The sequence below is a fragment of the Lepidochelys olivacea genome, assembly GCF_965140295.1.
Source record: "Lepidochelys olivacea isolate rLepOli2 genome assembly, chromosome: 5".
Taxonomy (NCBI): domain Eukaryota; kingdom Metazoa; phylum Chordata; order Testudines; family Cheloniidae; genus Lepidochelys; species Lepidochelys olivacea.
Window position 1 is genome coordinate 15,684,605 of NC_140415.1, and position 13,588 is coordinate 15,698,192.

A 13,588-nucleotide genomic window follows, 5' to 3' on the forward strand; every position below is an offset into this window, starting at 1 on the left:
AGAAAACATGTACTGTACTAATTGAATAAACCAAAGCTTGGCCAAGTCAAAACATCTTCCACTTCTAAATACAAAGATCCTTTTTGAAGGTTAGGGTTTGGAGTAAAAAAAACCACACACCCCAAAAAACACATTATTACTACAATTCACATCTGAGGAATTGGTGAGAGACATTAAGCTATCTTGAAGTTACTTTTTGCTTTAGATCCTGTAAGGTGCAGGTATCCTTCAACTCCTCTTGAAAGAAATGGGAATTGGAAGTTCCAAGCACATTACAGGATTGGTCCTTATAAGACTTCAAAAGGCTGCTATAAATTAACAAAACCAAATGAAAATTCAAACTCTATATATACAAGTTACCCAAAGCATTAAGCTCCATTTCTCAATCTGCACCCCACCTCTTCTCTTTGTTTTCCGTTCCAGTGGGTTATTTTATCTCTAGCTGTTTAAAATATTTCACCAAGATAAACTTCTAAAAATGAAACTTCTTATTTTTATAAAATTTGCAAAGGTCACAAACAAAACAAAAAGCAGCTCATGAAACGAGATCTAAATAATATATGCATTTGTGAGTTTCTGTACTTCTACCAAGCATAATACAGGAAGTTTGATTAATTTCATTCTTGTTTTTAACTTGAGGAGTAACTGACAACAGAGAAGAAAATATAAGCAAGGGAGTATGTTCTCTTTCTTTAGAAACAATACGCAGGTCAGAAGCTAGCAGCACATTTAATATGAATATACATAGCCTGTAAAAGAGCTAGGCAAAAGTATGGATGGCTTCAGTAGTTCAATCACTTAACTGACAATAATCACACTTACACAATTGTTTTACCGTAATCTACCAGTATAATTCTGGACACTACATTTGTCAGCGCTCTCCAAATACAAAAAGAGTTAGACAGTGGCAGATAATATCCTTAGCTCATTGTGGAAAAATAGCCTGTGTGTAATTAATGAGCAATGTAACCAATGAAGAGGATCCTAACAGTTAAGAGATGGGAAGGCTCTCCACATGCACAAAGCAGGACAGTCTTCAATACAGGACGTATCCAATATTAATTGAGTGCTGCCCTGGATTTTATTATCAATAATGTTATATCTATTTCCATTCCCAGTTGCTGAACATAATGAAAATATTTACACATATCTGTCAACTCTGATGTTTGCAGGAATGTTATGTAAATTTTCTGATGTCATAAAGTTATATTTTTTTGAGATCCTAGGTGCACTGTATTAGATATTCTCAGTCTTTAATGGACAATAGTCTTCATAATTTAAAAAAAATTGGCAGTCTCTGCTCAGAAGAGAATTATGAAAAAGCTTGCATGGAAACTGAATTACTTCTCACATTAAAGAAGAAATTATTAGAGCATCTGGTGAGGCTTGAATTATGACTGACTGCATTCTGTTGTATGGCTAAGCTATTGGCTATTTTATTTTAAAACTGTATATCCTAAAATAAAAAATATGTAGTTGTAAAGTATTATCTGCTTTTTAGGGCTTTCCTGTGGCCCTCATAGAGGGCACCTTTTTATTATGAGTACAACAGTTCCTTAATTTCCCTTCAGAGAGACATTTGTATTCTGATGGATTCAGAGTAAGAATCTAGATATAAATATAATTCTGCTTTATTCCTACCAGAAAACATGGAGCAGTTGGGGTCCACTGGGTGCTGAAACAGTTTAATCACAGTGGCTATTCGATTGTGGGGTATGAAAAGGAGGGATGAACACAAAGAGTACCCCATCGAATATTTAACACTTGACGTGTGATACGATATCATGACGTACAGAGGGACCAGAGGATGAAGAAGAACAGGCTACTCTGCGATGAGATTACCTGCTGATCACCTTGGGCAAACGCCCCAACCCACTGAGGTCAAGAACCTATATACTGTACTGGCAACAAAAGGAGAGGAGCACCCTAAAGGTTGGGGAAAAGGAGCCACCTGCCCTGAGGCTGGGAGACTCATTGCCTCCACACTCATAGAGGAGAAGAAATAGGATATTTGTGGTTGTGGACTCCCTTCTGAGGGGAATAGAGGCATCTATGTCTTGACCTGACATGATGTCCTGGGCGGTGTGCTGCCTGTCTGGAGCCCATGTCCGAGACATTACAGAAAGGTTGCCAAGGTTCATCCTTCAGACCACTACCCCATTCATGTGGGAACTAATGATACTGCCTATGACCTAGAGCATATCAGCAGCGACTACAGGGCTCTCTGAGCGAAGGTGAAGGAGTCGGGGGTGCAAGTTGTATTCTTGGCCATCCTCCCAATTAAGGTTAGGGGCCTAGGCAGAAACACACACATCCTGGAGATGACATTAAGGGTCCCCGCCTTGCAGAGTACCAGAGCTTGGGCTCCAAGCCAAACCCAGTCGTCTTCACAGCAATTGTACAGCCTCACAGCTCAAGCCCCAGGAGCCCAAGCCAGCTGACCGAGCCAGCCGGGGGTGTTTAATTGCTGTGTAGATGTATTCTGAGTCACCAACCTAGTGAGGAAGGCTTTAAACTAGGTTCAAAGGGACCAGGAGACAAAAGTCCACAGGTATGTACAAAAAAGGGTGACCTTAATAGAGGGCTAGATGCTGGGGGTGGGAATGGAAAATTACAATAGAGCCACAGGAGCAGCAAGAGGGAAAACAGTGGGGGATCTCCTCAATGGTTTAGATGTCTATACAAAAACGGAAAGAGCATGAGAACTACACCGGCAGAACTGGAAGTATTAGGGCATAAGCTAAATTATGGCTTAACTGGCATCACTGAGACTTGGTGGGATAAATCTCATGACTGGAATTATTGGTATACAGGGGGATAGTTTGTTCTGAAAGTACAGACAGGGAAAAAAGGGAGGAGGTGTTGCATTAATCATTTAGAATATATATACTTGTTCTGTGGTCCAGAGGGAGGTGAGAGGCAGACTAGTTGAAAGTCTTTGGCTGAAAGTAAAAGGGGAAAAAACAGGAGTGATGTCATCATAGAAGTCTACTACAGATCACCAAATCAGGAGGAGGAGGTGGATGAGGTATTTTTAGAACAAACACACACCCAAAACACAAGACCTGGTATTAATGGGGGACTGTAACTACCCAAACATCTGTTGGAAAAGTACTCTGGGAAAATACAAAATGGTCCTTGGAATGTACTGGGATCAACTTCTTGTTTCAGAAGTGGAGGAAGTAACCAAGGGACACCCGTCTTAGACTTGATTCTGACTAACAGGGAGGAATTGGTTGCAAATCTGACCTGAGGTGAAAGTCAATTTGCGTGAAAGGGAGCATGAAATGATACACTTCATGATTCTAAGGAAAGGAAAGAGTGACAGCAGCAGAATAAGGACAATGGACTTCAACAAGGAGGCTTTAACAAACTCAGAGACCTGGTAAGGTCAGGTCCCCTAAGAAAAAAATCTAAAGATAAAAGCGGTTCAGGAGAGCTGGCAGTTTCTCAAAGACATACAGTGGAGTCGCATCTTACACAAGGGTTAGGTTCTAAAGTCAGTGCGTAAAGCTAAAAATCACGTATAGTCAAAATTACCCTTGAAAATCCCTTAAATCGTCCATAAAGTACAGTATACTGTATATGATTTTGTGTATACAACTCTATACAGTAATATGTATAAATGTATAATGTATACAGTAATGTACAGTATATAATAAAGAGTACATATGCAAATATAATTTTACTGTACTGTATTTCTAATTACAGCGTAATTACAGGGGGGTAATTACATCAATCACAACATTTCTGAGGTTGAAGTGCTTCCTAAAACTGTTAAGCCAACCTTGACTGGCTTTGAATTCCTTCTCATCAGAAGGCTGTCCCTCTTCGGTGGGAGGTTTGAACAGCGCATAGAGGCTAAGAGCCTTTTCTTACAACGTGTTGCCATTGATAGGCACATGTTTATGGTTCATGTCTTCCAGCCATAAGTTTAATGCCTTTTCAGTCTTCACTAAAGTCTTATCACACACCTGGCTCGTCACCTTAGCAGTTATAGGAGCACTTGATTCCACGGCTTGACAAATTCCTCTCTCTCAAATCTTGATGGCACGGATGCTAGATTTGTTGCAGCCATATTTACGTGCCACGTTGGAGACCGACATATCGTCTTTCAATAAGTCCAACAGAGCCAGTTTTTCCTCCAGCTTTGGAACAGATCGCTATTTCTTCGGTTGAGCACTAGATGAAGTAGTTGGCTTGCGTTTAGGGGCCATGTTGTATGAAAAATACGTATCTTTAAACACTAGACTCACACTCAGTGCGGCGAGATGCTCACACTATGAGAGGCATGCGGGAACTGAGACCGACTGAGGGAACAGCAGATTCACGTCTCCCATCTCACGCTCACTCCGGGTGGAATGGTGGGCAGAATCGCCTGCACTATTTACAGGTATCTTGTTATTTTTCTTTTTTTTTGCTGAGTGAGTATAGTTGAATTCGCGTAAGTTAAATGCGCGTATGATGTGGCTCACCTGTAATATTACAGATATGTAACAGCAAACTATCCCAGTGCAAAAGAAAGATAGGAAGAATGGTAAGAGGCCAATATGGCTGCATCAGGATCTCTTTAATAATGACCTGAAAACCAAAAAGAAATTATACAAAGTGGGAACATGGACAAACTGCTAAGGAAGGATATAAAAGAACAGCACAAACATGTAGGGACAAAATCAGAAAGGCTATGGCACAAAGTGAGTTATATGTAGTAAGGGACATAAGAGGCAGTAAGAGGAGGATCTATAAATACACTGGGAATAAGGGAAAGACAAAGGAAAGTGTAGGTCCACTATTTAGTGGGAAAAGAGAGGTAATAATGGATGACATCAAGAAGACTGAGGTGTTTTATGTCTATTTTGCATCAGTCGTCACTAAAAAGGTTGCAACCAGATACATAACACAACTAATATTAACTCACACCAAATAGGGAAGGAACAGGTTAAAAAACATTTAGATGTATTCAAGTGGGCAGGGTCTGACAAAAATCACCCTAGAATACTAAAGGACCTAGCTGAAGCAATCTCGGAACAGTCAGCGACTATCTTAGAGAATTCATGGAGGATGGGTGAGGTCCCAAAGGACTGGAGAAAGGCAAACATAGTACCTATCTTTAAAATGCAGAAAAAGAGGACTCGAGGAATTACAGACCAGTCAGCCTAACTTCAATACCTGGAAAGATTCTGGAACAAATTATTTATCAATTTGTAAGCACCTAGATGACAATAGGGCAATAAGTAATAGCCAACATGGATTTTTCAATAATCATGCCAAACCAACCTAATTTCCTTCTTTGACAGGGTTACTAGCCTTGGGGATAGGGAGAAGCAGTAGAAATGATATATTTTGATGTAGTAAAGCTTTTGACACAATCCCACATGACAATCTTATAAGCAAACTAGGGAAATATGGTCTAGATGAAATACTTTAAGGTGAGTGCATCATCAGTGGAAAGACTGTACTCAAAGAATAGTTAGCAATGATTTGCTGTCAATCTCTGATGATATATCCTTGTGGAGTCCCGCAGAACTCAGTCCTGGGTCCATTACTATTCAATATTTTCATTTTTGACTTGGATAACGGAGTGGAGAGTATGCTAATAAAATTCGCAGATGTCATTAAGTTGTGAGAGGTTGTAAGCCCTTTGGGGCACAAAATGAGAATTCAGAACCACCTTGACAAATTGAAGAATTTGTCTGAAATCAACCAGATGAAATTCAATAAAGACAAGTGCAAAGTACTACATGTGCTGAGGAAGGCAAAATCAAAAGCATAATTAAAAAATGGTGAGTAACTCGCTAGGCAGTAGTACCGAAAAGAATTTGGGAGTTATAGTGGATCACAAATTGAATATAAGCCAACAATGCAGTCGCAAAAGAAAAGTGTAATACCATTCTGGGATATGTTAACAGGAGTCAGAGTAACAGCCGTGTTAGTCTGTATTCACAAAAAGAAAAGGAGTACTTGTGGCACCTTAGAGACTAACCAATTTATTTGAGCATAAGCTTTCGTGAGCTACAGCTCACTTCATCGGATGCATACCGTGGAAACTGCAGCAGACTTTATATATACACAGAGGATATGAAACAATACCTCCTCCCACCCCACTGTCCTGCTGGTAATAGCTTATCTAAAGTGATCATCAGGTGGGCCATTTCCAGCACAAATCCAGGTTTTCTCACCCTCCACCCCCCCACACAAATTCACTCTCCTGCTGGTGATAGCCCATCCAAAGTGACAACACATACACAATGTGCATGACAATCAAGTTGGGCTATTTCCTGCACAAATCCAGGTTTTCTCACATCCCCCCCACCCCCATACACACACAAACTCACTCTCCTGCTGGTAATAGCTCATCCAAACTGACCACTCTCCAAGTTTAAATCCAAGTTAAACCAGAACATCTGGGGGGGGGGGTAGGAAAAAACAAGAGGACACAGGCTACCTTGCATAATGACTTAGCCACTCCCAGTCTCTATTTAAGCCTAAATTAATAGTATCCAATTTGCAAATGAATTCCAATTCAGCAGTTTCTCGCTGGAGTCTGGATTTGAAGTTTTTTTGTTTTAAGATAGCGACCTTCATGTCTGTGATTGCGTGACCAGAGAGATTGAAGTGTTCTCCGACTGGTTTATGAATATTATAATTCTTGACATCTGATTTGTGTCCATTTATTCTTTTACGTAGAGACTGTCCAGTTTGACCAATGTACATGGCAGAGGGGCATTGCTGGCACATGATGGCATATATCACATTGGTGGATGTGCAGGTGAACGAGCCTCTGATAGTGTGGCTGATGTTATTAGGCCCTGTGATGGTGTCCCCTGAATAGATATGTGGACACAGTTGGCAACGGGCTTTGTTGCAAGGATAAGTTCCTGGGTTAGTGGTTCTGTTGTGGAACCCCGACCTGGGATATTCTATCTACTACCCAAGATCCATAAACCTGGAAATCCTGGGCGCCCCATCATCTCAGGCATTGGCACCCTGACAGCAGGATTGTCTGGCTATGTAGACTCCCTCCTCAGGCCCTACGCTACCAGCACTCCCAGCTACCTTCGAGACACCACTGACTTCCTGAGGAAACTTCAATCCATCGGTGATCTTCCTGATAACACCATCCTGGCCACTATGGATGTAGAAGCCCTCTACACCAACATTCCACACAAAGATGGACTACAAGCCGTCAAGAACACTATCCCCGATAATGTCACGGCTAACCTGGTGGCTGAACTTTGTGACTTTGTCCTTACCCATAACTATTTCACATTTGGGGACAATGTATACCTTCAGATCAGCGGCACTGCTATGGGTACCCGCATGGCCCCACAGTATGCCAACATTTTTATGGCTGATTTAGAACAACGCTTCCTCAGCTCTCGTCCCCTAAAGCCCCTACTCTACTTGCGCTATATTGATGACATCTTCATCATCTGGACCCATGGAAAAGAAGCCCTTGAGGAATTCCACCATGATTTCAACAATTTCCATCCCACCACCAACCTCAGCCTGGTCCAGTCCACACAAGAGATCCACTTCCTGGACACTACAGTGCTAATAAACAATGGTCACATAAACACCACCCTATACCGGAAACCTACCGACCGCTATTCCTACCTGCATGCCTCCAGCTTTCACCCTGACCACACCACACGATCCATCGTCTACAGCCAAGCTCTACGATACAACCGCATTTGCTCCAACCCCTCAGACAGAGACAAACACCTACAAGATCTCTGTCAAGCTTTCTTACAACTACAATACCCACCTGCAGAAGTAAAGAAACAGATTGATAGAGCCAGAAGAGTTCCCAGAAGTTACCTACTACAGGACAGGCCTAACAAAGAAAATAACAGAACGCCACTAGCCGTCACCTTCAGCCCCCAACTAAAACCCCTCCAACGCATTATTAAGGATCTACAACCTATCCTAAAGGATGACCCAGCACTCTCACAAATCTTGGGAGACAGGCCAGTCCTTGCCTACAGACAGCCCTGCAACCTGAAGCAAATACTCACCAACAACCACATACCACACAACAGAACCATTAACCCAGGAACTTATCCTTGCAACAAAGCCCGTTGCCAACTGTGTCCACATATCTATTCAGGGGACACCATCACAGGGCCTAATAACATCAGCCACACTATCAGAGGCTCGTTCACCTGCACATCCACCAATGTGATATATGCCATCATGTGCCAGCAATGCCCCTCTGCCATGTACATTGGTCAAACTGGACAGTCTCTACGTAAAAGAATAAATGGACACAAATCAGATGTCAAGAATTATAATATTCATAAACCAGTCGGAGAACACTTCAATCTCTCTGGTCACGCAATCACAGACATGAAGGTCGCTATCTTAAAACAAAAAAACTTCAAATCCAGACTCCAGCGAGAAACTGCTGAATTGGAATTCATTTGCAAATTGGATACTATTAATTTAGGCTTAAATAGAGACTGGGAGTGGCTAAGTCATTATGCAAGGTAGCCTGTGTCCTCTTGTTTTTTCCTACCCCCCCCCCCCCCCAGATGTTCTGGTTTAACTTGGATTTAAACTTGAAGAGTGGTCAGTTTGGATGAGCTATTACCAGCAGGAGAGTGAGTTTGTGTGTGTATGGGGGTGGGGGGGATGTGAGAAAACCTGGATTTGTGCAGGAAATAGCCCAACTTGATTGTCATGCACATTGTGTATGTGTTGTCACTTTGGATGGGCTATCACCAGCAGGAGAGTGAATTTGTGTGGGGGGGTGGAGGGTGAGAAAACCTGGATTTGTGCTGGAAATGGCCCACCTGATGATCACTTTAGATAAGCTATTACCAGCAGGACAGTGGGGTGGGAGGAGGTATTGTTTCATATCCTCTGTGTATATATAAAGTCTGCTGCAGTTTCCACGGTATGCATCCGATGAAGTGAGCTGTAGCTCACGAAAGCTTATGCTCAAATAAATTGGTTAGTCTCTAAGGTGCCACAAGTACTCCTTTTCTGTTAACAGGACTGTCATCTGTAGGACATTGGAGGTCATTCTCCCACTCTATTTGGCACTGGTGAGGTCTCAGCTGGAGTACTGTGTCCAGTTCCGGGCACCATGCTTTAGGAATGGACAAATTGGAGCGAGTCCAGAGAAGCGTAACAAAAATGATAAAAGGTTTAGAAAACCTGACCTATGGGGAAAAGTTAGTAAAACCGGGCTTGTTTAGTTTTGAGAAAAGAAGACTGAAGGGGAACCCGATAACAGTCTTCAAATATGCGAAGAGTTCTTGTAAAGAGGATGGTGATCAATTATTTTCAATGTCCACTGAAGGAAGAACAGAAAGGGATGGGCTTAACCTGAAGCAGGGGAGATTTAGGTTACATATTATGAAAAAGCTTTCTAACTATAAAGACAGATAAGTATATAGGTGTCTCAGGAACGTTTTGGAATCCCCATGACTGGAGATTAACAGTTTTGACAAACACGTGTCAGTAGGGCTTAAATTGAGCTGGAGCCATCCAGAGTGGAGCTCCAGTAAATATTTTCAAACCCATGGAAGCCCCAGCGCGCTCCATGGGGCTGAAGCCCCAAGGCAGCCTGTGTGGCTGAAACCCCAATCCTGGTGCCTTCCTGTGTGGCTAAAGCCCTGAGCCCCGCCCTGCAGCTGAAGCCAAGATCCCTGAATTGGGGTGGGGGATGGGGAGCTCCAGGAAATAGTCTCTGAGAAATTAAGCTTTGCCTGTCTCAGCAAATTTAGACTGTAAAAACATTACATTATTACTGTTACCCTTGTCTTAATTTGTCCTTCCCTCCTAGTGTTGTTCACAGTCACTTGTTGTGTCCTGTCTTAAACTAGATAATGCAGCCACTTTTTCTTCTGTGTTTCAACCCAGCAAAGCATGGCCTCGATGCCGACAGGACCCCACGGGCACCACTGGAATAACCACCACCTCTCACTTAGCGAACAATCAGTAAATCTGTACAATCTGTAGTGAAGAATTCTGTAAATGCAATGAGTTCTCAGATTTTTCCACCTGCCCCGAAAGATTACCAACATGCTGATTTTAGGCATGTTCCTGCAGTTGTTACTCAGATATAACTTCTACTGAATAAGAACTGCTAGGCCAGTCCCTAGTGGTTTTGACCTTATTGTTATTATTTGTATTGCAGTAGCACCCAAGAGCCCCAGTCTTGGACCAGGACCCTAATGTATTAATCACTGTACAAACACAGAACAAAAAATGATTCCTGTTTCTAAGGGATTACTCTTTTGAAAAACTACGGTTTTGAATTCCAGTATTATTTTGACAGGTTTCAGAGGGTAGCCGTGTTAGTCTGTATCAGCAAAAACAATGAGGAGTCCTTGTGGCACCTTAGAGACTAACAAATGTATTTGGGTATAAGCTTTCATGGGCTATAACCCACTTCATCAGATGCACGAAAGCTTATGCCCAAATACATTTGTTAGTCTCTAAGGTGCCACAAGGACTCCTCGTTTTTAGTATTATTTTGGTTGCTCCAACTCTGATTTTTATTCCAGCATGAGTAGAATTAGACACACTATTTCAAATGCGGCTTTACTAGTTCCTTATACAATGCAAGAATACTGTGCAATATGCAATTTCGTACTTTTAATTTAAACATGACAGAGATTTTGCTGTTTTTTCCATCATTACGCATCATAGCTTTAAATACATAACCATTCTGTATGTGTGAGGGAGAAATACAATGCAATTTTGTATCACACCTTTCATATAAGAATACAGAGCAACTAGTCTTCACATCCAAATAAAAACAAGTAGGTTCATATATCAGAGCAGTTATATCGTGAGATGGATGCAGTGGACACAAAAAACCCAAGCTCATAGTGAATTGTTGTGTATGAAGCGCCTAACATTATTTGGTTGAGTTACATGTCCTTGCCTGGGTCTTGAGATAGGATCTGAGAAATGTCAGGGAGTCAATCTGCTGCCTAGATGGTGGGAATAGCATGCAGGAAGGATCCAGTGATCACTGTAGAGAAGGTTTTGGTGGAGTGCAGGGAGAGTGACTGGTAGAGACATAGTGACAAATGTTTGAAATGCAGAGGGATTGGAGAGTGGAAAGGGATGAAAAGAAAGGCAGGGAGGGAGGGAAGTATACCTCAGTGGTTTGAGCATTGGCCTGCTAAACCCAGGATTGTGAGTTCAATCCTTGAGGGGGCCATTTAGGGATCTGGGGCACAAATTGGGGATTGGTCCTGCTTTGAGCAGGGGGTTGGACTAGATGGCCTCCTGAGGTCCCTTCCAACCCTGATATTCTATGATTCTATGAGAGAGATTGGGAATATAGGAAAGGCAATTCCCTGCAGAATGTGGAAGAGGCTGTACATATCATATTCTGAAATGGGTAAAAAGTCTGCAAGTTTTCCAAGGACTGAGGTGATATATGTTTGCTTTCAAAGGCATCCATTAGTCTCATTATTATTTCACATTTCACAGGTTGATATTTGGAAAGTTGGACTTAGAGACCATAAAGGGTAATATGTAAGAATGTTGGATGTAGAGACCAGGAATCAGGAAATGAATAAGAATAGCAGCACAAGAGTTATTTAGGACAATATCAAACATAGGCAACAATTAGAGTTACAGACTTGGTAAACACTGTAAGGAAGAGAGCTCAGATTTAAGTTGAACATGTACTGTAGGCTACAGCCATTGTGCGTGAATAGAAGACTTGTGTCAAGCAGGGAGATGATGATGGCATACATAGAAGTGAGCACCTCAAGAGCAGGAAGGACCATCACAGAAATAGTTCCACAAAACCAATATTTTTAAAAAATACTGTACTTCTTGTTAGTCTAGACTTTTACAAAATACATACATACTTATCAAAGAAATATGTGATATTTTGAACTAATTTTTGGCATAAAATCTATATTTGCCAAGCATTGAAAAAATTTTCCCCTGGGATGTAATGTCATGGACCTTTTTGGTTTCCTTTGGAGCACTGAGTAGATGAGCTGCTAAAATAAACTAGACACATCCCACATGAGTACCTGTAATTACATGGTGGCCTCTGGAACTGGTGGAACTTGGTCCTTCCCATCTTCTATATCTAAGACTCTATGAAAGCAGTGTCCCTTTTATTAGAACACAAGCTGACATTAACTGACTTGTTACAAGAAAGGCTAGTGAACTTGACCATTCAAAAAGGCACAAAAGTAAGTAACTGCAAAAAGTGCACAATACCCCATCACAAAGGGATGGCTATGTTTTGTCTACGTTAAAAATAAAGTCCTCCGTCCTCAGGACAGGCAGAAATATAGTAAGTTGAAAGTCCAGTTAACAATGTTCTGGAGAACTATCACCCCCTGCATTTTTGTCATAACAGAAGAAGTGACTGAAAAATATTCCAGTTTAAAAGCAGTTGCTATGGCTGCTCTATGGAGAACAGAAAAAATCAGAAGTTTCTTTGATAAAGATTCATAATATTTTTCACTAACTCAAAATATAACCCAGACTTCATGAAGGGAAATAAGATTTATCTGGTATAATTTAATTCCAATTTCACTTATATCTATTCAGTCATAGAAAATTCAAGTCCCTTTTCCTCTGAATTTAGTGGGAAGACCAGTTTAAATATTTTTAAAAGGCTTATATTTACCTGATGATTCTCTGAGCAGCATACTGATGAAGGGAGCGGAACTGTGCTGACATATTTGCTAAGGCTGCCAGACAATTTGTATGAAGGTATTTGTCCTGTTGGAAAAGAGGGGAAAAAACACATCAAACTGTCCTTTTCACATACACTAAGACCTGTCATAAGAAACCACTCAAAGGACTAACAAACATCCGTTGCTTAACACAGGTGGTCTTCTAATAAAGGTGGAGCAGAATTACACTTTGTATATTTAGAGATGCTTTAATAATGGTCTCTTTAGACATGAATTTGCCTAATAAGGGTGGGCTCTTGTACAGATTTCACTGTACATATATATTTTAAAATCAAAGTTGATATACAACGGGATCATGAATATAATTGATAAATGGTAGAGAAAATAGTCTATACTGCTTTTTAATTCTCTCTCCTTTCCTTTGCCCCAATTCTCTCCAAACTTACCCAACCCTTTTTGCCCTATACTCTGACCTCCATATTAATTATTTCAAAACATTCAACTTCTCCACAACTACCACTAATGTAGTATGTTATAAGTTCTGCTCCTGTATAGTTGGAGTTTCTGAAGCCCATTTTAACTGCCATCTTTCCAGATAAATGTTTAAACATTGGCTCACTCAAAGTCAGAGAACTGCAGAGCACAGACAAAACGGTGGAATCCACAATCCTATGGCTTATGCAATATGTATCTTGCTCACAGGAGAGAGGCAAATAAACATGGATTGTGCTATTCTTCAAGGGAAGACAATAAATCTTAAACAGCATATTGGAGGGATTAATTTATTGTAATAGATATTAAAAGTGGTAGGGGTTGCTTATTGTATCCTCACCTTTTGCAGAAAATTAGATTCTCCACTCCCAGGCTTTATCTCTAGTCATATGTTTGACCAATCCCTCTACAACATGGAGCAATGTTTAATGACTTCCTTCATTAAGAAGTTCCTCTTCCCTACT

General features: G+C 41.1%; 1 protein-coding gene across 3 annotated transcripts in view; it reads right to left on the bottom strand.

Moving 5' to 3' along the window:
• The window catches only part of DYM (dymeclin), a 385,616-nt gene that overhangs the window by 130,929 nt on the left and 241,099 nt on the right, over window positions 1-13,588 (bottom strand). For all 3 annotated transcript variants that reach the window (XM_084627911.1, XM_084627912.1, XM_084627910.1), the window contains one exon: window positions 12,623-12,717. In XM_084627911.1, coding sequence (XP_084484037.1) covers window positions 12,623-12,717 — 95 coding nt within the window. The remainder of the gene's footprint in view (window positions 1-12,622; window positions 12,718-13,588) is intronic.